We start from the raw sequence: 25,660 nt of genomic DNA on the forward strand, positions 1-25,660 counted from the left end.
GCACCTCTTATAAGGGGCAAGCAGGGAGAACATGTGGTCAGGTGACCGCACCCCTTAGCCAGGCCACCACCCACCATGCCCCTGCCCACTCAGGCCCTCTGAGATGGGAGGGCGAGCTCGCTCTGGGAAGTGGCTTCCATCCTTCCTTAGGGTGCCCTGCCCAGCTCTGGCCAGATGGACCCCAGGCATTTTCAGACCCAGCAGAGCCTTACCCAGCACTGAGCTCTCAGGTGCTCGTGTTCCTGGATTCCTGGGTCCTGGGAAAGCTGCTGGTGGCCCTGGCAGGGGGAGCTGGCCCTGTGGTCGCTGGCTGGTGACCCAGGCCCAGCAATGGAGCCCTAAGTGAGAGTCTGGACAGAGATTTGAGGCCTTGAGCAGAAACGTGCATGCAATACCCTGTGGGCCCCACCTTCCAAGGCTGGCGGACTCCTCAGGCACTGTAGGGCTGTGAAGATGGCAGGTAGGGCTGTGGCGGGCAGCAGAGGTGCTGGTGCTGACCCCTCCCTCCTCTATCCTTCTAGGCAGTTGCCAGACCCAGCCATCGAGGACCAAGGCAGGGAGTACGTGCAGCCCATTCTGAGCAAGTACGCGGCTGTGTGTGTGCGCTGCCCGGACTATGGCACCAGGTACAGAGGCCGCTGGGCACCTCCAGTCCTGTCCCATGAGGAACCTGGCCTTCCCCTCACTCTGTGGGTAGCCAGGGCGAGGCCTTCCTTCCCTAGCTCTGTGGATCCTGGAGCCTCTGCCCTGCCTAGAAGCAGCTGCCATGTCAGTTCAAGGGCCATAGGGTGAGCAGACGCCACGGTTGATGGTCATGTACAAAACACCTGCCAGCTCCCAGAGGTACTGCAAGCCGGGCACGAGGGCTCTGAGGCTTCCTTGCCTTCCGGGGGTGCCCCTGAGCTGCCCCCTTCCCCCTGCACAGCCATGAGGGGGCCGAGATGGCCTCCGGCTCACTCCTGTCAGCAAATCCCTGTGGGCCTGCAGGTCCCACTGCTTGGCTCTTCCCCTCACTCGCCCTGTGTTCCTGGGCCTGTCATGTTCTTCGTGTGACCAGGGCTGGGATTAGGTTAGCTCAGCCAGGTGATGTCACCTCACCCCAGGAAAAGGGTAAATGCTCATCTCGGCTGCAACGTGAGAACATCTGGGAGGGAGAAGCTGTTGGCACAGGTGTCTGCTGTTCCAGCAAGTTCCTTCCCTGCCTCCCTCCCTCCTGGGTGGAGAAGGAAAGGCTGTGTGTGGCTGGGAAGCCAAACCTGCCTAAATGGCTTCATCAGAGGGCCATGTGGAGGGAGCTGAGGGCAGCCCCCCTGCTGCACTCGCAGGCGGCTGGGATGCACAGAGAGGTTAGGCGGCTGGACCAGCTGGGATGCTCCAGGAGTGCTGCTGCCACATGCCCAGTACACCTGGCCTGGAGGTGGAGTGTGGCCTCCTGTGTAGCCACATCTGCCTGGGTTCAGCTCGCACTGAGGCCTGTGGGTGCAGCCTTGTGCCGGGCTGGAGACCTGTGGTGACTGTGATGGACCCTTGGACCCATGGCTGCCAGGGACTCATGGACGGGGTGCTTGGGTGGTGACAAGTGCTGAGTGATGCTGGAGTGATGTCACCTGTACCCCTGGTCATGGTGATGTCACCTTTATGCCTGGCTTTTGGGTCAGGTCAATGAGCTCGAGTGAGGCCCCTTCTGTCCCTGCAGATGGGAGAGGTTGGGTTATTGCTGCCTTCTTGACGGTGAGGTGCTGGTTCTCCCAGGAGGCAGTGAGGTGACCTTGCCATGGGGACATGGCTGATGCTCTACGGAGGCTGAGGGCATCTGGCAGGGGCTGGATGTGTGAAGTCCTGGGGACCAGCGAACTGAGAGGAGGGCAGGCCTGAGTTGTTCATCCTCAAGGAAATGACAGCTTCAAGCACTGTGGCTGGGGGACAGGGTGCAGGGTGGGGCCAGCTCGGTGTGGACTCCCAGCACTGCGGCTCCAGGGCCCGTGGGTTGTACACCTGAACGGTGGCCTTTTCCCTTAGGCCCCTTTTCCACTGGAGACTTGTTTTCATGACTAAATTGTGTGCTCATGTGTCCTCGTCTTCAGAGCACCAAGTCTACTCCCTGGCTGGGTACGTGGCTGCTGGGTCCGACCCCAGCCGGGAACCCCCGCTTTCAGCATGCGTGGGCCCTCCATGGGCGCCAGCCTGTGCTGGGGCTGCTCGGCAACCTCGTACTCGCCCTCTGGCCATGGGAGATGGGCAGGAGGACTCGCTGTGGGGAGAGCTGGGCAGGAGAAGGAAGGTGTGCTGAACATTTGGGACAGGCGCTGGGGGAGGAGAGAGAGGAAAGGGGAGAGTTCCAGGTGAAGGCCTGGGCCCTAAGAGGTCGACAACTTGATCTCTTGGAAGAGCCGAGCTCGGCCACATGTCTGGGCAGCCCCAGGTGGCAGTGTGGGGCCATTGCCTGGGAGCTCTAGGGGGTTCTGGTGGGAAAGTGCCTGGTCAGCCCAGGGCCACCCTGGTGAGAGTTGGGGCTTTGCTGCAGAGGACAGGCAGGGCGGCTGGGAGTGTTTCAGAGTGGAGGCAGCAGGACACTGAGTGTGGCCTGGGGCTAGCCCAGGAACCCCAGACCCCCCAGGCTCAGTGCCCAGATGCCCCAGAAAGACCCTTCACTCCACAAGGCTGTGGCAGCTGCTCATTCGTGACCCGCCTCAAGCTGGGCCAGGTGCCTGGCACAGGCCCCAGGTGTGGTTGGCTTGCCCCTCCTGCCTCAGATCTTATCCCTGTTGGGGCTCTGATAGGTGGGCAGAAGGCATAGGACAACGGGCTGAATATGGGCCCCATGCTCTGTTTTCTTTTTAAGATTGGCACCTGAGCTAACATCTGTTGCCAATCTTTCTTTTTTCTTCTTTTTCTTCTTCTTCCCAAAGCCTTTCACTACATAGTTGTATATTCTAGTTGTAGGTCCTTCTGGTTCTATGTGAGGCACCGCCTCTGCATGGCCTGGTGAGCGGTGCTAGGTCTGCGCCCCGGATTTGAACTGGCAAAACCCTGGGCTGCCGAAGCGGAGTGCTCGAACTAACCACTCGGCCACGGGGCTGGCTCCCCATGCTCTCTTTCAGAACCAACACAGTCATCCTCGTGGACGCTGATGGGCACGTGACTTTCACAGAGCGCAGCATGTTGGACAAGGACCCCTCCCGCTGGGAGACCACCACCCACGAGTTCAGGCTGCAGAGTTAACCTCCACCCCTAGGCGTGGCCGGGGGGCTCCTGGAAGGCCCTGCCTCAAGGGCCATTGTGGATGGGTACCTTCCACAGCCACATGTACTGCCCATGACTTGGCCACTGTCCCCCAGGACCAAGGCCCTCTGATTTGTGTGTGATCTATCTGTGTCCCTGTGTCCAGCTCGGGGTCCACCCTTATGCCAATGAGAGTGACAGAGTCCCATGGCTAGGGCTGGGGCAGGCCCAGTTGTGCTATGCATGTGTGAATGCATCTGGGCCTATCCCCTGCCCCTGCACAGAAGCACAGGTGCATAGGCACACACGTACACTCTTAGGGCATGCACACATGCTCAAGTGTGCACATGTTCCCAGGCAGACACAAACCCAAGTACCAGATAGGCCTCTCGCACCCACACGTGCTTCTGGCTAGTGGGTCTTTGCTTTGAACAATGTGACAGAAGTAGGCTTTTCTTTAAAAGTGGCTCCTCCTCTCCTGGGCGTTCCAGGTCCCGGCAATCAGACCTGCTCTTGGAGGGGAAACAGGCCACATTTGGCATGAGGAATGACAAAGACCTGGGAAGAACCCACTCTCATAGCATATGCACAACCTGGTTGGTGGATCTAGTGGTCCTGTGTGTGTTGGGGGTCCCATGTGCATGGGGTGGTCCTGTGGGAGGGGTGATCCCCCATGCACTGGGGGTCCTGTGTGTGCTAGGCACCTCAGTAGGCTCTCAGGCCCCTGCCCACCCACTGGGAGCCGTGGGTTCTGGGGAGGCCCAGCTCAGTGAGGGGATGCAGCCAGCCCCTGCCGTTTCCCTTCTCCTTGGGGAGTCAGACTTCACAGGAATCTGTACTTGAATGTGAGACATTGGTAATAAAACTTTCATGCTGGAGTGAGTCAGTGCATTCCAGATCCCTAACTCGTGTGATGGGGATGCCGGCAGCTGTCGTGTGTGCGGGGTTGGCGGGGCTCTCTCCTGGTGGCCGGGCTCCCGAGGCACAGACACCGGCACTAGCCTCCTTCCACTTTCTCCTTTGCCCACGGCCTCCTGAGCGCCATGATGGAAGCCCGAGGGTCCACTGGCCTGTCTATCCGTCTGTCCTTGGGCAGAGGCCAGGTTGCGAGAGAGCCTGTGTGCACAGGATGCCGTTGGTGCCTGTTATAGGGCCTGCTGCGCTGGGCGGAAAGCCGGCGATTCACCCAGGTGCAGGCAGGAGCCCCGAAGGACCCCCTGAGGGGGTGGTGTGGTCAGGCCTGCAATCAGGGTGGACTGTGGAGGCCAGGGGATGGCAGGAAGGGGTAGGTTTCAGAGCAGGAGAACAAGTGGAGTGTGTCTCAGCCCCAGGACCCTGGTTTTGGACAAGCACTCAGGAGTTCCTGTCCCCAGGCAGGGCCGAGCATTCGGCGGTCCTGTGTCCAATGCTGAGACCCAGGTTTCCCTCTGCCTCTGACCCCCAGCTTGGCCTTCTCAGAGCAGTGAGAGCTCGGGGTGGGGTGTGGACCTACACTGGACCCAACTTGCCTCCCCACCCCTCCTCCTTCCTTCCCTGACCACCCCTCAGGGCCTGACGTCCTCCTTGCTCACTTTGAACTCAGAAGCAAAGAGCCTGAGCGCAGCCAGGCTGGAAGGGGTCTCCCAGTGACAACGCAGCCTTGTCTCCCAGGCCCACGGGGAAACCAGCTCCCTGTCCCACACGTCTCTGGCTCAGCCACGACAAGCCACGCTCTCAGCTCGCGCACTGCTGCTGCTGCCAATACCCTTTGTCTGCCTCAGTGGGCTGCCCACATCATGGACCAGTGCCCCACGCCAGCACCCACCCTAGCCAGGCATGTCTGCCCTCGGGGGCGCCGCTGGGCTGGCTTCAAAGCCATCTGAAGAGCCTCCCCAGATGTTTGCCTCTGCCCCAGGGATGGGGACTGTCCTGGGATAGCTTTCCCAGCCCTTGTCACGGACCCCCCTGACCCCAGCCTGCCCTGGGCCCCCCGAGGAAGGGGCAGCCCAAGATGGAGCTTTGTCGTTGCTATGGGTTGAGTTGTGTGCCCTGAAAAAGATCAGTTGGAGTCCTAGCCCCATGCCTCAGAACGTGGCCTTATTTGGGTCTTTAAGGAGGCAGTCAAGATAAAATGAGGTCATTAGGGTGGGCCCTAATCCAACATGACTGGTGTCCTTATGGAAAAAGGGAAAGTTTGGACGCAGTGACAGACATGCATGCAGAAAGAACACCCTATGAAGATGAGCTAGCCTGCTGCCCGCCAAGGAACTGGGAGACAGGCCTGGAACAGACCCTTCCCTGGAGCCTGCAGAGGGAGCACGGCCCTGCCGACACCTCGGGCCAGACGTCTGGCCTCTAGAATGTGAGATGGTAAATTTCTGTGGTTCAAGCCACTCACCTGCAGTACATTATGGCAGCCCTAGCAAAATAATTCACTTGTGACCTTCACTTTACAGATGAGGAGACCGAGGCTTGGAGAGATGCTGTAACAGTCCCTCAGTCCCTGGGCAGGTGGGGAGGCAGAGCCATGAGGACAGGAAGGAGCAGGATGAGGACAGGTGGACCTTGGAGTACCTGCCTCTGTCAGCCTATTGTCCTCCCATGCTGGTCTCACCCTGCTGCCTGGCACCCCTCCTGCCTTCACTTCACTTGCCCTGGCCCTTGCCACTGTTCGTGGCCATGCTTTCTGCTCAGCTCCTGCCCCAGGGCCTTTGCATTTGCTGTCCCCTCTGCCTGAAGAACTCCTCTCCTGGATATCCAAACTGCACTCGCCCTCACGTGCTGCAGTTCTTTACTATAGTGTTGGGGAGGCATCCCATCCAAAGGTGCCTCCGTCCCTGCTGTTTTTCTCCATAGCAGTTGCCACTGTCTGACATGCTGTGTATTTTAGTGGTTTCCTGTGTGTCTCTCTGTCAGAACGAGCGCCCCAGGAACGCAGGACCTTTCCTCTCTTGCCACCACTTTATTCTGATGCTTAAGGCAGGGAGACATTTGAACCAAAGAGGACAGTGCTGAGGCTTCCTGAGCCCCTGTTGATTTAGGCCAGTGCCTTGAAGTGAGGCACCTGTGCTGTAAGAAGGGTGCAGGGACCCTACGACGCTGATCCCTTCTAGAAATGCTTTTGACGTGCCATGCAGGAATGCCTGGACCTGACCTTGGCATGGCCTAGCCAGTCCTCTGTGCTTGTCACCAGATGCGTCTGATCCCTGAGTCCTCTCCTCCTGGCAGATGGGGATTCACCTCCTTCTCAGATACCCTTTCTCAGAGAAGCCACTTCTGCTCTCTGGCTCCAAGATGGCCGAGTTGAAGTGTGCAGGCGTGGAGGCTGGAGGTGAGGGGATGACCAATGTGGAGGCAAGTCTATGAGCAAACACAACCAGTCCAGGAGTGCAGCCTGGCCCTGGGGCTCATCCTAGCAGGCTTGGGCTCCTGGTCTTCTGCCCACAGAGACCCCCCCAACACCCTATCTTTTGGTCTCTGCCAGCAGAAGGCATTGTCCAGGCCGTTTAGCAGAGACTTGGCTCATAAGTGAGGTGGGCTGAAGTGGAAACACAGGAGCCTAGAAGGAAAAGATTCCTCCCCAAGCTTGGGCTGGAGTTCCAGGTCCCAGGTATTGATCCTTGCACCTCAGGCTGGAGCCAGAAAGGGACTGTGGGGAGATCCTGTGGTGAGAGGGTCTTTGTCCATCACCCAGTTGGTCCCGGGCCATTTGGGAAGCTGGTTGTACTGTGCAGGTCTGAAGTCTCAGGTCCGACTGGGTCAGGTGGGGCCCCCAGCTCACCAAGCAACGAGGTGTAGCAAGGTCCCTAAGGCTGGATGATGGCGTATCAAGGGTTCCCACAGGCTCTGATTGCACTTGGCCAAGGCCAGCAGCTGGCCCAGCCACAGGGAAGCTGGTGTCCCTTGACTGAGTCCAGGAGCCAGACCCTCATGGGGCTTGGTGCCCACTGTGAGGTGCCTGGTGCTAGCCACCGGGGCAGCCAGGTGAACAGAAGCGGGCAGGAAGGGAGGGAGAGGCCTGGGTAGGCCACCGGCTTCATCACTGGCAACACCCACTCTCCTCGCCTTTTTTAACTTTTTCATTTTGAAATTATTTCAACTTAACTAAAAACTTGAAAAAATAGAACAGAGCAATCCAATCTTTCACCCTGTTTCCCCAAATGTTAACACCTTACCTAACCACCATAAAATGATTACAACCAGAAAATTAGCATTGATACAATACTACTAACTAATCTACAGGCTTTATTTGAATTTTACCAGTTGTCTCACTCATATCCCTTTTCTGAGCCACCATCCAACCTGGGGTCCAGATCCCACATCACACTTAGCTGGGTCTCCTTTAATCAAAGATGGCTCCTCAGTCTGCCTTTGACTTGAATGATGACACTTTTGAAAAGCACTGGCCAGTTTGTTGGTAGAGTGTCCCTTATTTTGGTTTGCTCTTCATGATGACATTCAGGTTTTGTGCCTGCAAGTGACACACGTCCTCAGGAGGCCCATGATACATCCCTTTACTGGTGCTAACTTTTTTCTTCATTTTTATTGAGGTACAATGAATACAATGCAATGCACATCTTTAAAGTGTACAATTTGGTAAGTTTGAATGTGTAACATTTGCACGTGACCGTGGTCACTTGGTTAAGGCGGTGTCTCCCAGGTTCTTCCCCCTGTAAAGTTACTATGTTCCCTTTGAAATTAGGAAATATCTGGGGCAGAAACTCTGTAGAAAACAAAGAAAAACCTCCACCTGTTTCTCATACTTTCGTTCACTATTTTTAGCATCCACAATTTTTGTCTCCAGCAGTTATCGTGCTAGCTGCCACATGGGCGATTTTCCATTTCCATCATTCCCCTTACAGTTATCGAGTGGGATTCTGATCTAAGGACGAGCTGTCCCTTCTCCGTTTACTGACGCCCTCCCCTCTCGGAAGCTCCCGGTGCCGGCTGGCAAACGAGGCGTGCCAGACAGCGCATGCGCTTGTCTCTTCGCTTTGGCTGGGAATCCTGCAAGGCCTCCGTGTGGGCGGCCTCCCCCGCAGTCCAGACCGGAGACGCCCGGCCGGGGCCGCCCCGCGCCCTCTGCCCCGCGCCCGCCCCGTTCCCGGCGGCGCCCCCGCCGGCCCCGGCTCCCGGCGGCCCTCGCGCTCGCCCCGTTCCCGGCGGCCCCGCCCGCCCCGGCTCCCCGCGGCCGTCCCGTTCCCGGCAGCCCCCGCGGCCGCCCTCCGCGCCGCGAGCCCCGCCCAGGCGCCGACCGTTACGGCCGCGGCCTCGGCGCCGCGCCATTGGGCCGCGCGCCGCGCGTCGGATTGGCGGCGCCGCTGCCCGCCCCGCGGCTCCCCCAATGCGGGCGGCCGCGCTCAGGGATTGGCCGCGCGCCCCAGGGCCCGCCCTCCGCTCGCCCGCGCGGCAGGCGGGGCCGCCGGGCGGAGGAGCCGGGCCGGCCTTCCCGGGGGCGGCGGCGGCCGCGCGCTGAGCGCTCCCCGCGGCGGTCGGGCTGTGGCGGCTCGGGCAGGCCGCGGGCGCCGGAGGTAGGTGCGGGGCGCGAGGGGCGCCCCGCGGGCGGCGGGCGGGCGTGGGGGCCGCGCGAGGGCGCCCTTCCCGCCTCTCTCCCTCCCTCCCTTCTCTGCGGCCGCGGCGCGCGGAGCGCCGGCCTTTGTGAGGCATCATGGCCGCGGGCCTCGAGAGCGCGGCGGGCGGGCGGGCCCCGGGAGCAGCCGGGTGAGAGAGGCCCGCGCCCCGCGGGCCCGAAGCGTGGCGTCGCCTTCAGGCGGGAAAGGTACGAGCAGGGCCGCTCGCCCGGCAGCCTCCGGGAGCACAGTTTGGGGAATCTGTGAAGTCGCCCAAGTCTTTTCTGCCACCAGATGCTCGTGGATTGAGTGTCGCGCAGACGATCGAAGTGTGGCTTTATTGTAACCATGAGCGCAGTAGAAATAAATGGGAGGTGGCAACCTGTTGACAGTGATACCTGTCAAGTGTCACCAGCGGACTTGCGGTGCTTGTGGTAGGAATTGGGCTTGCCGTTTTGCATGCTTGCATGTCCCTTGTTCCCCGATGCACGACAGTCTAGTCTAAGGCTGTTGACTGTGTGAGGCCAACCACTAGGCGAGGACCCTGTTTCCCGTCACCGGGCCACGGGTGGAGTGACCCAAACCCCACCGCAGGCTGTCATTCGCCAAAGAGAGTGAATGGCCACTTGGGGTGCAGAATGTGAGGCCCCTTGGAGGATGACAAAAGGAATGGATGAGGTCATACTGCCGCTGGGTTGGGCGGGAGGCTGCAGCATGAGAGGTTTGACCGAAAGGCAGCAGCCACAGCACTGGACCATCACAGCCGGCCGGTGCCTGATGCCAGCCCAGCGAGTGGACTCCAACGAAGGGTGCTGTCCAGGCGTGTGGGTCTTGCCCTGGGCCGGGGATCCCAGGGAGCCTGCTGCGAGTCTGCTGCTGGCTCACGGTCCAGTTGGCATCCTGTGCTCACTCGGCAGAAGCATGGTGAGGCTGGCGGCCGAGAGCCCCCTTGGAGCCCTGTGTGCCAGGCGCTGTGTAGGGTGCTTCCAGGGCGGTTCTGCAGCCCAGCTGTGCCCTCAGGCAGGAAATGTGCATCTGCCTGGTTTGTCCCGTCTCGGCCTCTCTCCTAGCTGCCCTTCCCTCCTCGGTGGTCGCCTCTAGCCTCCTGGCTTTAGTGCCGTCATCGCTGCTTGACATCTCTCTCTCCCTCTCCAGCCCTGGCCTGCCTTCTCAGCTACAGCCTCACGTTTCTCCCTGCCTCTTCCACATCTCCCTGTGTTACTTTGATGCTAAGTAGCGGTGTCCAAACCAAACCCCGATCTTCACCCACCCCAAAACACTCCCCATGTTACCTTTACCACCTCAGCACACGACGTCTCTGTGCTTGAGTTTGAAGTCTCCTGGATTCCTCTCTCTCAGGCCTTTCTGCAACCCTCAGGACCATTTCTCACCACCTCCAGCTTAACGTTGGTTGGAGCCGCCCGGTGAGCCTCTTAATTCCTCTTTGTTCTCGTCCTGTTTTTCCCCTCCTCCCCTCGCCCCCAATATGTAGTTTTTCTAGACACACAGTGGTTCTTTTAAACTGCAAGATAGTGTAAAACCAAGGCAGTACAGACTGGAGCCAGCTTGCCTGGGTCATAAAGCAGCTCCACCACGTTCTAGCTGTGTGACCTTGAGTAAGTTGCTTAACTTTTCTGTCCTTAACCTTTCTCTCACAGTGCTGTGTGAGAACTAGTGACTAAAAATGCATAAAGTGCAGGGCCTGGCTGAGGGTTGGCTGCCGCTGTTGTCGTTGGGTCATGTGACCTCACTGCTTGAACTCTGCTGTCCAGTGGCTTGTGCCTCTTCAGATAAGAGCCAAAGTCCTGGTCTTGCTCTTCCTCACTGACCTGGCCTCTTCTGACTGCCCCTCCACACACTGCTCTCCCTGGCTAACCCACACTCCCACCCCAGGGCCTTTGCTCTTCTCTGTGTCACCTGGAATGTCCCTGCCCCTACCCCCACTATGCACCTGGCTCGCTCTCTTCTGCATTCGCTGACCACCCTTCTGAAGCTGCCTCCTCTTCCCCAACTCTCTGCTTTGTTTTTTCTTGAACACTTTGAGCTGTTCTTAGTCGTTACTTGTGCCTCTGTCCTGCTGAGGTGTGAGCTCTGTGGAGAAGGGCTTTCTCTGTTGTGTGTCCTCAGCATCTAGAATGGTGTGTGCCACGTGGAAGGCGTTCGGCACACACCTGTTGAGTGGATAGAGAAAGCTTACAGAGGAACAGTAAGTAACTTGCCCGAAACTGCCCTACTGCAGAGTCCTGAGCCTTGAACTGCTGCCCCTGGGCCTGGGCAGGCTTTCCTGACCTCCTAGGAGCGCACTGTCCCTCTCACGACCCCTGACCCCGCCCTGCACCCTTCTTCCAGGTCCCTTTCGTCAGTTATTATTGTTAGCGTCTGTGCTTTGTGCCTCTACGCTGGCTGCTTTTTAACCTTTTAATATCCTGTACCAACATTTGTCTTCAGTCCTCCCATCTCCTCACTTGTCTTCATGTTTGTTTTTCGGTCTCCAGGATCGTAGATTGGCCCTCATTAGGGTCTCTGCAAACCTGCCGGGCGCTGAGGGGTTTGGTCCTGGTCTTCTCTGTGTTCTGTAGCACTGGGCGTGTGACCTGTCTGTCCTTCTCTGAGATGATCTTTCTTGGTTGCCAGGAGACTGGCCTTGCTTCATTGAGTGTTCCTTGTGCCCGTCTGCTGCAGCCTCCTCAGCGTGTACTGCAGGTCTGGGTCTCATTGTCTCCATGCTGTATTTCCTTGATCCTAAGCACTTTTGATGGGCACACCTTTGGAGGAGGTATTGTGTTAAATTCCCATTGAATTCAGAAATGAAAGGACAGCTTAGAATCTAGGAAATAGAGTGACAGCACAGTGGTCATTGCCTTTCCAACTTTGTCCAGGGGGTGGGGACCTTGTTGCTTGGTCATGGTAGTGCCGCCCTCAGAGTAGATGGTCAGTGAACATTTGTCGAATGAATTAATTAAATCTAAACAAGTCTCTGGTTTTTATTTGTGTCTCCATTAAAGTACAACCACCACGCTCTGTCCCTTCCCTGTAAACTTCTTAAATGTGTGGGGTCTGCTCTCTCCTGTTCATGCTACCAGTCAGCCTGCCCCATGTGGGCGTGGGCGTGCATGTGCATGTGTGTGTCTGCATGGTGCGGGGGTGTAGATGTATGCGTGTGCGTGCGTGTGTCTACATGTGCTTCTCCTGCTCTGATGCCCGGCCCTTCTGCAGACCTCCGGCTTTTCGGATTGCTCTTCTGACCTGCCTTCTGAGCCACACATCATCCCTTTTGTTGTGCTTCCTCTAGAGTAAAGCTTCTCAGAGTTGTGTTCTCAGCCCTCTTGGTCTGTATTTCCTCTCTGGATGGCCTCTCTCCTGTCGTTTGGCAACTCCTGCCTCACTCATACGTTCTGGCCCCCTGTTTCTAGGCCAGTCACAGTTCCAAAGCTGTGGCCTCAGCACCTGTCAGACAGGTCTGCCTGGAGGCTCCTTCCATTCTCCTCTGCGGGCTCCTGCCTGGATGCTGGAACACGTGTGTACCTCCAGGGGAGAAGCCTCATTCCCCTTCAGTTCCCTCTTGTCTGTTCTCCCACCTCTGCCTGGTCAGCAGTGCGCTTAGTTCTGTGTTTTCGCCGTTCTCGAGGGCTCCAGCCTTGTCACCAGAGCCCCTTTCCCACTTTTGCCTTTTGGTCTTGAGGATTGGCCCCTGTGCCTTGGGTGCAGGCACTGTGCCTAGCATAGCTATCAGTCTTCTTCCTCAAATAGTGACTAACTATGGCATGAGAGTCACTTCACCCTCCGTGGCTCCTTATTGCCCCCAGTATGGAGCCAGGCTCCAAATGGCACCCAGGGCTCCCTGTGCCTTGGTTCCAGCTGTCTCCTGCAGCTCCCCCCACCAACCCTGGCCAGGCTCCCTTCCCCACAGCCACTACCCCCTCCTCTTCTGGGAACAGAACCATGCCACCTCTGGCGATCTTATCACACAGCATCACTGTCCCTATCCACGTCCCACCTTGTGGGCCCAGGAGAGCTCTGGGGTCCGGGATTGCAGAGTGCCGGGCCGTACCTCTAGGCCCTGGTGCCGCAGAGTTGAGCCAGGGGTGTGGCGCTCCCCTCTGACTGACCCAGCCCTAGCAGGTGAGTGGATTGCTCTTGCTCTGATGGCCAGAGGGAGACCGCACACCTTTTGTGTGTTCTGGAAAGGGCAGCCCTGCACCGTGTGCTTGCTTACCTGATAAACTGAGTTAGGGAAATGCTGCGGTGATGTTTAGTGTGGCTTTTTTTTTGTTTAATCCCTTTGAACCTTAAGATAATACTCGTTTTGTGTTTCTGAAGTAGGAATTACAGTGGACAGTTAATAAGATATTTAACTCTGGGCTTAAATTGTAACGCAGGTTCTCAAGAAAAAAAGTAAAGTCAGTTTGTTTTGAAACCTGAAAGGTTCTCTTAGGCAGTATTATTTTAAGTTCTTTACTATACCGTTAATAGCACTTGGCTCTTTGTACCAGGGAAGTTGAAGGTTTCTGTCATTTTGTGATGATGTTTTTAAATCTCTTTGCAGGTGGAAGAAGAAAGGTGCCACTTTGGCATGAAGACAGACTCGCTTAGTCGTCAGTCATTTAAGCTGAGTGCATTGTGATTTCCAATAATTGAGGCAGTGGTTCTAAAAGCTGTCTACATTAATGAAAAGAGCAATGTGGCCAGCTTGACTAAGCCGCCAGCGTGTGCAGCGCGGGCAGGACGGCACCCGGGTCTCGACGGACTTGTGCATGTTAGCTGTATAGATTTATGTAAGGTCTTTTAAAACTCTGGTCTTTAAAATAGTCTTAACGCTTTTACTATGGAGACATATGAGAGTCCCTCTCCTCTCCCGCGTGAGCCCGCAGGAGAAGTGGTGATGGAGAACCGAGCTTGCCCCCTCCAAGCGCTGCCCCGTGAACAGTCTCCACCACCTCCCCTGCAAACGTCCAGTGATGCAGAGGTAATGGACGTTGGCTCTGGTGGTGATGGACAGGCCGAACCCCCTGCTGAGGACTCGCTCAACTTCTACGGAGCTTCTCTTCTCTCCAAAGGATCCTTCTCTAAGGCCCGCCTCCTCATAGACCCGAACTGTAGTGGCCACAGCCCGCGCACCGCCCGGCACGCACCTGCGGTCCGGAAGTTCTCCCCTGACCTTAAGTTGCTTAAGGATGTAAAGATTAGTGTGAGCTTTACCGAGAGCTGCAGGAGTAAGGACAGGAAGGTGCTGTACACAGGAGTGGAGCGCGACGCTCGTGCAGAGTGCGGTCGGGCCCTTAGCCCTGTCAGTGGAGACGTGCATGCTTGTCCCTTTGGCGGGAGTGTTGGTAATGGGATCAGTGTAGGGGGTGAGAGTGCTGATAAGAAGGATGAGGAGAATGAGCTGGAGCAGGAAAAGAGAGTGGAGTATGCAGTGCTGGATGAGGTAGAAGATTTTACTGACAATTTGGAGCTAGATGAAGAAGGAGCAGGCGGGTTCACGGCTAAAGCCATCGTGCAGAGAGACAGAGTGGATGAAGAGGCCTTGAATTTCTCCTATGAGGTATGTCAGCAGCCCCTCCTTTGGGGTGTTCTTGGCAAATCCCAAAGAGAAGTGTTTGGGAATGGCAACATCTTTTGAAAGCTGATATTGCAGAGAAAAAAGATACAACCCAGATGAGGAGGAATAATGTTAAGGTGGAAAAGAGAAAGCTCTAAAGAGTCCCGATTTTTAAACTTTCCTAATGAAAAGTTTAGCCGACAGGTTGACCTTGTCCCTGTTACCTGACCTGAGCTGAGTTGGAAGGTGCTGCTGAGAAGGCTCCCTGGTGGGGTGTGCACCGGGACCAAGCGTGTTGGTTTCTGTTGTTGGTGTTTTCCCGTTCGTCGTTGAGATGATCACGTACCATAAAGGCACACCTAGGCCCCCTTGACAGTGCCTTGTTTCTGTGTCCATTCTCACAAATGCTGTTAAGCTTGCCCATGGTGCAGGAACGCGGGCGCCGGGGGCCATGGGGTCTGAACAGCATGTTTTGCAGGATGATTTTGACAACGATGTTGATGCTCTGCTGGAAGAGGGCCTTTGTGCTCCCAAAAAGAGACGAATGGAGGAGAAATACGGAGGAGACAGCGACCATCCGTCTGATGGAGAGACAAGCGTGCAGCCAATGATGACCAAGATTAAAACAGTACTCAAAAGTAAGTCGCAAAGTCAGAGGCGCTGCATGTCCCCAGGGCAGCAGAAGTGCAAGTGGAGAGCCCCAGGGTGCTGGGCGGTCTGGGCAGCGGGCTTGTGTTTTAGGGCACGGTAGTCACGTGTGGCGAAGGGAGGACAGGCTGCAGGATGCACCCGATGCAGCGGCCCAGGTGCCGATCCTGGTGTGTGCTGTGGGAGCCACGCAGTGGCTGGTGTTGTGCGGAGGAGCAGGGAAGGGACCTCTGAGGAGGGGACGTTGGTGTGTGCTGGGAGACTGGCAGCCAGTGGGTGTGGAGGCTGAGGCCAGAGGTGGGTGCTCAGCCCCCGTGGCGGATGATGGTCGTGGTCTGGGTTCTGGATTCCATGCTGAGTGTCAGGGCAAGCCGCTAGAAGCAGGCAGATGTTGGTACACAATTTTTGTCTGAAAGCACAGCTCCTGTGGCCTCAGCATGGCTGGTGCATACACTTCGGGTGGATAGGGTGGGAGCTCCTGGGTACAGGTAGAGGTGTGCCAAAGGTGCAGGCAGTGGGATTTGCACTTGGGCTTGGGGACAATGGGGAGAGTAGTCGAGAGGTGCCTAGAGTTGTGCCTGTGTAGTGACTTCACCAATGCGATGCTGGTCTGAGAGGAGTTGGTGTCAGTTTCTATCTCTCCTGGCCGGGAGATGCCTTTGAGTGTCCAGGTGAGATGTCAGGCTGGGCACTTGGGCAGTGAAGAGGGGCTGAAGAGACGTGGGGACTTGGGTACACAGGTGACACCTTCGGCTGAGGGCCAAGGTGCAGAAAGTGGTAAGGCATCACAGGGGGAAATCGAGGGGCAGGTGGTGTGTGGTCTCCTCTGGCTGCAGAACAGGTATGTCAGCCATGCTGGGTGTCACGTGTCTGCCCGTGTCAGCTAGTGTTAGAACAGGACAGGTGTTGGGTTCACTGGTTGCAGATGGAGATGAACCTGGGGCCTCAGCTTCTGGGAAGTGGGGGCAGTCTTTCCCTCGGTGCCTCTGGAAGTTTAACTTTGTGCTCTCTGTGTAGCTTCAGCAGTCTCACTCTGAGCAGATGAGCTGAGAACGTCCTGAGCAGCCCCCAGCGTAGCAGTGTGCCTGGCTATGACTTCAGGTGCCTGCAGCGGCACTGCTGTGCCTTTCTGTAGCCTCCTCTTCCACTTAGCTGCCTGGCAGGCTGCCCGGCAGTGCTGCCTCCCTCCCAGGAGCTGCAGTGTGAGCCTTATGCTCACAGACTCCCTGTGGGCTGCATGGGAGTTCTACTGGTGGCCGGGTCCACTTTGTGACTGCTCATTGTCTCAAATGAGTGGCCCAGATGCACTTGTGTCCTGTGTTGTGCTTGGCTCTTATTTTGTTTCGTTCTCCTTCTCCTGCCTTAGCCCAAAGCTGGTGTAAGGTGGCTCCGTGTTGGCCCTAGCACCCGGTGAGAGTGCCTGATGGAGTCTGTGCAGCACTCCTTCCTGGGGGCTGTCCTGACACCAGCCATTGGCCAGTGTCAGCCATGTGTGTGTGTTAGGCCTGGGGTCAGTGATGCTGGGTGGGGACCTGGCACTGGGGTGCCATTCCCTTTTCCTTGAGAGTCATTGGTGCCTTTTTTGTCACTATGTATTTATTTTTTATTTAACTTTTTTTGAGGAAGATTAGCCCTGAGCTAACATCTGCCACCAATGCTCCTCTTTTTTCTGCTGAGGAAGACTGGCCCTGAGGTAACACCTGTGCCCATTTTCCTCTATTTTACGTGGGATGCCTACCCCAGCATGGCTTGACAGCAGTGCGTAGGTCCGCACCCGGGATCCAAACCTGCGAACCCCTGGCCGCTGAAGTGGAACGTGTGAACTTAACCGCTTCACCACCGGGCCAGCCCCATGTATATTTTCTTTTAGACTTCGCTTGCTTTTTTCCTTTGTTTTAAGTTTTTAACTTGCTCGAGTATCTGCAAGAAAATTAAGTCTTAGTTAAATCTTTGCCTTGTGCTTTTCCCAGCAGCCAGGCCTGTGAGCAGCAGGTATTAAGTGGATAACAAGTTTTGAGCTTTTTTTTATGACTGCCTGTAAAGTGAGGAAGGAGTTGAGATAGTGTGTTAAAACTGATTTAGAATTTATTAATTTGCAGCAGTGTTTCCGTATGCTAGTGAGAGTGTGCAGCTCAGGTCCAGTGCAGACTTGTCAGCTGGTCACGGAGCAGTGGTTGACAGACATGCAATTTATTAGCAAAGCGTACCCAGCTCCTGGGTTGTCTGAGCCGTGGCCATGGCAGGCAGGTGAGGAGTGGAGTGTACATGGTGCTCACTAGCTGGGGAGGCAGCAGCTGAGGCTAGGACTTGTGTCTTGCAGAACCCCGTTCCAGGCTCCTTCATGCACCATATGTTGTTCTAGGCCCAGGATTCCAGCACTGAGCAGGGTGGACAGCTTCCTGCTGTCACAGAGGGACTTGGATTCTCTGGGTTAGACCCCGGGAAACAAGGACACCAGTACTGAGCACAGTTTGGAGTGCAAGAGGTGCCGAGCAGCAGGCACTGAGCGACAGGTGGGGCTGGGATAGGCTCTCTGGTAGAAGGGGTGGGCCACTCCCCTACTGCCCTAGTCCTTAGGGGTTCTTTTCAATATTTGGCCAACTTCTAAGTTTTTATCTGCCATATGTCATAATTTTTAAACATCCCGACAATTCTAAGTGTTTTCAAGAGATTGTAGGATGTCCTTGTCTTCTGTGCAGGTCGTGGCCGCCCACCTACGGAACCATTGCCCGACGGGTGGATCATGACATTCCATAACTCCGGAGTCCCCGTGTACCTACACAGAGAGTCCCGGGTGGTCACCTGGTCCAGGCCGTACTTCTTGGGAACGGGAAGCATACGGGTAGGGGGCGCGCCAGTCGTGAATTTAGTCTTGTAAGTTCACAGACCAAATATGCTTGTCTGCACACAACTATATCATAGCCAAGTAGTGGCAGGTGAAAGGCATCGGTTATTCAGACTTTCAGGGTCATCCTTGTAATCTTGTTGCAATTTCACTATCCACAGAAACATGACCCTCCTCTGAGTAGCATCCCTTGTCTACATTACAAGAAAATGAAGGACAATGAGGAGAGAGAGCAGAACAGCGAGCTTACCCCAAGTGGGGAGGTGTCCCTTGTCAAGCCGCTGAGCCGATCTGCAGAGCTGGAGTTCCCCCTGGAAGAGCCTGACACTGTGGGGGCCGACCCAGGGCCCCCAGATGAGAAGGACCCGCTGGGGGCCGAGGCTGCCCCTGGGGCCCTGGGGCAGGTGAAGGCCAAAGTCGAGGTGTGCAAAGACGAATCGGTTGGTAAGTTTCCGCAGTGAACTGTCTTCCCCCTTGCTGGCCAGGACCTGTCTGCGGGCATGCTGCATTCCACGCCTTCCCTGTGGTCTCCTTCCTCCTGCTGAAGGCCATTTGTTCCTCCTGTTTGTGAGGAAGGGACTGTGCTAGGGACCCCTGTCCACTCCTGTCTAGTTGGAAAGGCCCGTCTCCCTGATCCTCGGGAGTCTTGAGCTCTAGGTGCTCAGAGTGAGCTTTTTCAATCCGTGGAGGCAGCGCTGGGGACCTCTGCCACTGTTATGTGGACATTTCCCTCTTCTCAAGTCACAGTTGCTTTGAGGATGTGTGTGGGTGTTTCTCATTCTCTCTCCTGTGTCTTTGAGCTTAGTTCTGCCCATTTGAGTAGTAGTTGTCTCTTCACTGCAGGGCAGGCTGTTTGAGCCCACCTGCTGAATGTTTTTCAAAGAGAGGACTTTGCACGTTCAGGATTTCCGATTGTATCTTGCTGCCCTGCCTGTCTCATAACTCCTGCGTGTGAGGGGTCCTAGAAGAGCTAGGAGGGAGGTGTGGGGCACTGTTCCTGAGAAAGGGGGCCTGTCACTGTCGCACTCACTGGGCAGAGGAAGCATGACTCTTACATTGAAGATGAGTAATCTCATCCTCTGGTAAACCTCATTCAGATCTTGAGGAGTTTCGGAACTACCTGGAGAAGCGCTTTGACTTCGAGCAAGTTACTGTGAAGAAATTCAGGACTTGGGCTGAGCGGCGACAGTTCAACAGAGAGATGAAACGCAAACAGGCTGAGTCCGAGAGGCCCATCCTGCCAGCCAATCAGAAGCTCATCACTCTATCTGTGCAAGATGCACCCACAAAGAAAGGTGAGTGAGGCTGGTAAATTTTAACATTGGCAGACTGGTTGTACTATTATTTTTCATTTCATGTTCTTAGAATGTATGCTTTGTGTGTGAGTTGCATTGAATTCCAAGCTTGTGTTTGTCCTTTGAATGCAGAGGTCCACCGCATTCATGGTGGTGAGCCCCTGATTCAGTGACTCCGTAACTTGCATGGTGTCAGGTCCTGAGTGCTAGCTTGTGGTGGGTCTTAATGCTGTTGCTGAGATGGTCTTTCTTGTCACAGAGTTTGTCATTAACCCCAATGGGAAATCGGAGGTCTGCATCCTGCACGAGTATATGCAGCGTGTCCTCAAGGTCCGCCCCGTGTATAATTTCTTTGAATGTGGTAAGTTTGACCTTCCCCATCTCTGTCATGAACAGTCACATGCGTCACTTTGGTCACGGCTGGGGAGGCGGGAGCTGACCATTGGCCCCACTCTTTTGGGAAAGGGATGAAAGGGAAGGGCAAGGAGAAGCGTGTTGCAGGTAGGCGGTGGGTCATTTTCACGGAACGGGTCCTGTCGGAGGCTGAATCCTCTGCTTTCCACACTGCCTTCCTCTTGTCTAGCCCCGGCTGCCTTGCTCTGAGGAAGGCCTTCCTGCTGTGTCTCCCAGTCGCCCTAGGCCTGCCCTTCCCACTTGCTGTCTCTGTGGTTGTCCTCATCACACCTTTGTGGAATCCAGTTTCTCCTCCCCTTGGAAGCCAGAACCTAGGCGTTTCTCCTCATTTTCCTTGTTGTTTCTTTGGCTCACAACATCTGTGCATCCCTACCCCTCACAGTCCTCTGTCCGTCTTTCTCAGACATTGGTCCCTGTCCCTGGTGCCCTCTGGCCTCCTGTTTCCCCTCCAGCTCCCTATCCCATGGTCCCCCGTTTCCTTTGATTTTCCTGGTCTCTGCCTGCTGCCTCTCCCTCGGCTCCATCTCCATGCCTCAGAGCTTCCCGGCCTCTGCCTTCCAGCAGCAGCCTTGACCCCACCTTGTCTGTTGGTGTGAGCAGATTGTGTGTATGCGTGTGTGTACACTTGTAATGTCTTGGCAAGTGTGTTTAAAACAGTAATTTTAATTTTAAGAGAACCCAAGTGAGCCTTTTGGTGCCTCGGTGACCATTGATGGTGTGACCTATGGATCTGGAACTGCAAGCAGCAAAAAACTTGCGAAGAATAAAGCTGGTAATGTGCCTGCTTGGGTGTCAGAGAACCATGCTGCTCGCCGTGTGTGCCCCTCCCCTTGGCTAGGGAGGGCTGAGCAGCAGCCCAGGTGGGAGGGGTGTTGGGGGGACAAATCCATTTTATTTGTGTAACCACTTACTTGGATTTTTTAAATTATGTGCTCACTGGAAAAGATTCAAGTAGAGAAAGTAAAATGTGAGAAATAAAAGTGGACGGTCGTTTCCCCACTCAGTGGCAGCTGGGCTGGAGTCTCCTGCTCTCACCCGGCTGCTCACAGACGGTGGGGTGTGCTCAGCGCCAACTGGCTGTGCCGGGCACACGCTCTGGAGTGGGTTTGTATTTAAACCGAGCAAAACGTGGGTATGCTAGGAGACGGCGAACAGACAGATCGGCATGCTGTCAGCATTCTCCGCGAGTGGTTTTTACATTTGAGGATGATTTCCTGAGTCCTTCAGACTCCGTACTTGGGACTACCACTCACTGAACAGGGCATTGCAGGTGTCTGGAAAAGCTTGTTTTATGGTTGAAACCCATCGCTCTTTTTGACCATGTACTTGATGTTTGCTTTCATGCCCAGCACTAGTAATTGTTGACATTCTTTTCCAAAAGCCATTTTGCCCCAGTTATTTTGCCTCTTCTGGGGAGTGGACCACAATGCCAGGTGGTTGTTGGGTGCACCCCAGACCCTGGCACTCACACATCGATTCTTGTGGTTTCTGCTATTGCCGTGTTGTCTTCAGAGCGGCTCTGCCCTTTACAAAGTGTGAAGTGTGTCAGTTTTATCACAGGCTCACTGAGTCTCGGGGTCAGTGAGAGTGTTTTTGCTCACTGGACTCAGAGTTCCCTTGGTGTTGCTCTCTTTTGATGGTATATACTGAGGATGATTGGAACAATACATTGCTGTCTGCCATTCCTCTGTGAGGCTGTGCTGGGCTCACATACTCTGGCCTGGTCTCCAGGAAGGCCTGCTGTCCGTTTTAGAGAGCTTCTGCCAAAAAACTTTTTCAGCTCAACAAACTGCCTGTTACCAGGGTGTGGAGCAGATCACCTGTGGAGTGGGGCCCCAGTGTGTGGGTGGAGACATCCTAGTGGGAGGGCCTGCTGTGCTCCTCCCACGTGCAGAGATCCACGTCCTCCACCTAGACCCCAGCTGCTCTCTGCACACCTGTGCTCCAGCGTTCGGCAGGCATTGACAGCCCTGCAGGTTCAGGCTGTTGCACACATTCCCTGCCTTCCCCCGGGGCCCTGCCTCCCTCTCCAAGTGGCGAATGGCAGCTTCGTTCACTCGGGCGCCTTTGTCCAGCTTCAGGCATCCCTGTATTCTTCCCTGCGCACACTTTCTTCACAGTATCCATGTGATCTGGCTGCTTCTCCCTGCCACTCACAGCAGCCTGATCAGGCCTCAGTCGTCCCTACTTGGTCCAGGTCCTGCTGAACCATTTGCCCGCACGCCACCACTGTGATTCCTCCTACCGGCGGATCTCCTTTCCTCCTTCACCTGCTACAAGTGCCTCAGGGCGAAAGCTTGTGAGGCTGCCCGCAGCCTGATGCTTGCCCCACTGCCTCCTTTCCTCAGGACGTCCTTTCTTCCATGCTTTGTTGTCCTTGCCTCTAAAATGCTGTTGCTTCCCAGGGCCCTTGCTCCCCTCTGAGCTGTGGGGACCCTGGCCCTGCACAAGAGCCAGCGTGCAGCTCACTCAGGAGTCAGGAAGTAGGCTGGGCCCAAGCCCTCACCCTCAGGGTTTTTCTTTTCATAGCCCGAGCTACGCTGGAAATCCTCATCCCTGACTTTGTTAAACAGACATCTGAGGAGAAGCCCAAAGACAGTGAAGAGCTCGAGGTGAGTGTGTGGCACTGCCCTGTTAGTGCGGGCTGCACAGGGGTTTAATCACCCCAGCCCCAGGGGACTCTGTTAACTATAGGGGAGGAACAACATTCCTCTACCCTCTGGGTCCTTCTGGCTGGGCTGCAAATTAAATTGACACAAGACAGAATAACAGGAGGAAATCAAACAAGTTTAATAATTTGAGAAATTCAACATTTTGTGAGAAACTCACCAAAATGTGAGAACATGGGAGAAACTCAAGAAACTGTATAACTTGCCAAAATGGCCGAGGTGCCAACTTAAATGTCATCTTCAGCTAAAGACAAAGGAGAATGTTGGGGGTAGTGGTTTGGGACTTCTACGGGGAGGAAGGCAACACTTATGGAAAGGGAAATGTAAATGGGCCAAATTACGGACAGTGTGACCTGAGAGACACGTTTTATGTGACATTACAATTCTCTTATGGTATTAGCTCCTTCCTGGAACAGGCCCTTATATTTTGAATTCTTTTAGGCACTTACAAGGGAAGTCAAAGTTTCTTTCAGAGTCTTCTGTTCTTAAAAATAGTCAAGCCAAAGAGAGACTTTGGAGTGGCCAATTCTGATCCCCCACAATATTTCATAAAAGAAACTTCTTGTTTTTGTGCGAGCAGGGGAAAAAATGTCATTTTTGTCAGAGATTTTTGTCTCCTCCGTCTTGCAGTGGGAGGTAAGAAGTTGTGGGTGCAAATAAATGTATTTGGAAGTAAATCAGCTCTTGAATCTTTGAGGCAGAATCTACAAAAGTTAGGTTGTTCTAGGGGCTGGCCCGGTGGCATAGTGGTTAAGTTCATGCGCTCCGCTTTGGTGGCCTAGGATTCACAGGTTCGGATCCTGGGTGCAGACCTACACACTGCTCATGAAGCCACGCCGTGGCAGTGTCCCACACAAAATAGAGGAAAATTGGCACAGATGTTAGCTCAGCGACAATCTTCCTTAAGCAAAAAGAGGAAGATTGGCAACAGATGTTAGCACTGAGCCAATCTTCCTCAAAAGGAAAAAAGAAGTTAGATTGTTATTTATATTAAGAACCATTTAAAGTATTTCTAAACCTTTTTGGGTAAATATGATTCCAGTGTTATTTGTAGCAAGGGCTTCTCAAACTTTGACTCCATTCTTTCTTTATAGCAGCTTAATTGTTAATATAATTTACATACCATTAATTTTGTCCTTTTAAATTGTACAGTTTGGTGGATTTTTGTATATTCAGAGGAACAACCATCACAACAATCTAATCTTGGGATATTTTCATCACTCCAAAAAGAAACCTTCTACCTGTTAGCAGTCACTCCCAATTCTCCTGGTTGCCCAGCCCCTCACCCCTGGCAACCACTAATCTACTTTCTGTTTCTATGGATTTGCCAGTTTTGGATATTTCATGTCAATGAAATTGTACAACGTGTGGTCCTTTGTGGCTTCTTTCAGTTAGCATGCTGTATTAGCTGTGGGTTTTCTCAGATTGAGAAAGTTTCCTCCTCCTCCTGGTTTGCTGAGTTTTTGTCAGGAATGGATGTTGGATTTTGCTCGTTTTCCAGTTCTCCTGCATTTCCTTTGTTTCTTGTCCCGTGTGTTTTGGACTAGCAATTCACTTAGGTAGTTTTCTATGCTGGTCTTCTTAGTTTTCTCCTTATTTATCATTTGTGTCTCTGTTCTGATAATTTGTTTAGTGGTTGCCATGTGGTTTGTATAAAAAATGTCATGGATAGTCTATTTTCTGATGGCCTCTTATTTCCTTAGACTAAGCTGGTTCCATCCCTTTCCTCTTCCCCTTTTAAGTTGTTATGGCTACATCTTATTTCACCTTGTGAGTTTGTGGTTAAAATGACAAGATTATATTTATTCTTGGTGTTTCCCTGCACTTCATCTTTAATGTTATGCTTAAGCATTTGCTAACCTGTTCTGATGGAGAGTGGCAATTTTCTGATTTTGTCTTTCTGCTTATCTCCTTGCTCGGGGTTTTATAACCCCTTTCCTTTTTTTTTCAGGTATGAGGGCCTTCCTGAGGATTTCTTGTGGTAGGGGTCTTGTGGCAATGAACTCCCTTAACCTTTGTCTATCTGGGAAAGTTTTTATTTCTCCATCATATTTGAAGGAGATTTTCCCTGGATAGAATATTGTTGGCTGAAAGATTTTGTCTTTCAGAATTTTGACTGCATCATTCCGTTCTCTCCTAGCCTGTAAGGTTTCTGCTGGCAGCGTGATAGGGGTTCCTTTGTAGGTTATTTTCTTCTGCCTTGCTGCCCTTAATATTTTCTGTTTGTTGTTGACTTTTGCCAGCTTTACTACTATATGCCTTGGAGTTGGTCTTTTTACATTGATGAAGTGTGGAGATCTCTTGGCTTCTGCCTCATGGATTTCCAACTCCCTCCCTGGGTTTGGGAAGTTCTCAGCTATTATTTCTTTAAACAGGCTTTCTGCTGCATTCTCTTCTCCCTCTGGGATACCTATAATCCTTATGTTGCATTTCCTAATTGAGTCGGATATTTCTCGGAGAGTTTCTTCATTTCTTTTTAGTCTTGATTCTCTCTCCTCCTCTATCTGAAGCACTTCTATATTCCTGTCCTCCAGACTGCTAATTCTGTCCTTCATAATATCAGTCCTACTGTTCAGGGAGTCCAAATTTTTCTTTATCTCATCCATTGTGTTTCTCATTTGGAAGTAAATCAGCTCTCCCCTTACAGTAGATCCACGGTGGGAATGAATCTTTGAGGCAGAATCTACAAAAGTTAGGTTGTTCTAGGGGCTGGCCCAGTGGCATTTCTAACGTTTCTGATCGGTGGTTCTTTATAGTTTCAAGCTCTTTTGTGACGTAGCTTCTGAACTCATTGAGTTGTCTGTCTTCATTCTCTTTTAACTCGTTGAGTTTTTTAATGATACCTATTTTGAATTCTTTGTCATTTAGGTTATTGATTTCTGTGTCTTCAGGATTGTTTTCTGGGTACTTGTCATTTTCCTTCTGTTCTGGAGACTTAATATATTTTTTCATACTGCTTGACGGCTGGATTTGTTTCTCTGCATGGAGATAAGAGTTTGGTTACTGCTTCCACTTGCTACTGGGAGGAAGGGGCAGGAGCTGTGTAATCTGTGCCCACTAGGATCCCTGTCAGCTGTTCCTGACTGGGCCTGGGACACTCCTTGGGATTGCAGTGGCCCTGTGAGGTCCCCCACCAACTGTGGGAACAATCAGGGGCTCTGAGTTGCTGCCACCTGCCCCCACAGCCCTGCCTTGATGCGCTCCCCCCTCAGGGACTGCAGTGGTGTTATGGGCTTTTGAGGCAACTGGGAGCTTGTTCGCCCAGACTTGCAGCTCTGCTCGCATCTGGTCCTAGGTTGCACCAGCCTTTGAGCTTGGTGGGCAGGGTGTCCCCACTGGGATGGAGGCTGAGTCGCTCTCTGGGGCCATGGAGGGACCATGGACTTTCCCACTGGACCTAGGAGCGACCACACTGGGGCTCAGGGTTGTCACTGCCCACTCCCACTGTCCCGCTGGGTCTCACTTGCCCCTTCTGA

At 54.1% G+C, this 25,660-nt stretch overlaps 2 protein-coding genes across 14 annotated transcripts in view; both read left to right on the forward strand.

Moving 5' to 3' along the window:
• The window catches only part of TANGO2 (transport and golgi organization 2 homolog), a 50,790-nt gene extending 46,690 nt beyond the window's left edge, over window positions 1-4,100 (forward strand). For 6 of the 10 annotated variants that reach the window (XM_044775494.2, XM_014835441.3, XM_044775495.2 and 3 more), the window contains exons 8-9: window positions 522-626; window positions 3,102-4,100. In XM_044775494.2, coding sequence (XP_044631429.2) covers window positions 522-626; window positions 3,102-3,222 — 226 coding nt within the window. In that variant the 3' untranslated portion in view covers window positions 3,223-4,100. The remainder of the gene's footprint in view (window positions 1-521; window positions 627-3,101) is intronic. The other 4 variants (XM_070516694.1, XM_070516695.1, XM_070516696.1 and 1 more) reach the window with 1 other exon arrangement.
• Window positions 4,101-8,596: 4,496 nt separating this feature from the next.
• The window catches only part of DGCR8 (DGCR8 microprocessor complex subunit), a 36,697-nt gene continuing 19,633 nt past the window's right edge, over window positions 8,597-25,660 (forward strand). For 2 of the 4 annotated variants that reach the window (XR_011505514.1, XM_044775508.2), the window contains exons 1-9: window positions 8,597-8,732; window positions 13,318-14,316; window positions 14,792-14,951; window positions 17,661-17,803; window positions 17,968-18,250; window positions 18,904-19,101; window positions 19,361-19,462; window positions 20,189-20,287; window positions 22,045-22,127. Coding sequence is in view for 3 of the 4 variants with exons in the window: in XM_044775508.2 (XP_044631443.1) it covers window positions 13,597-14,316; window positions 14,792-14,951; window positions 17,661-17,803; window positions 17,968-18,250; window positions 18,904-19,101; window positions 19,361-19,462; window positions 20,189-20,287; window positions 22,045-22,127 (1,788 nt within the window). In the remaining variant the exon portion in view is untranslated. Of the gene's footprint in view, window positions 8,733-8,844; window positions 8,981-10,130; window positions 10,196-13,317; window positions 14,317-14,791; window positions 14,952-17,660; window positions 17,804-17,967; window positions 18,251-18,903; window positions 19,102-19,360; window positions 19,463-20,188; window positions 20,288-22,044; window positions 22,128-25,660 lie in introns of those variants that run through there. The other 2 variants (XM_070516707.1, XM_044775507.1) reach the window with 2 other exon arrangements.

This window comes from Equus asinus, chromosome 8, assembly GCF_041296235.1.
Source record: "Equus asinus isolate D_3611 breed Donkey chromosome 8, EquAss-T2T_v2, whole genome shotgun sequence".
NCBI classification, from domain to species: Eukaryota; Metazoa; Chordata; class Mammalia; order Perissodactyla; family Equidae; genus Equus; species Equus asinus.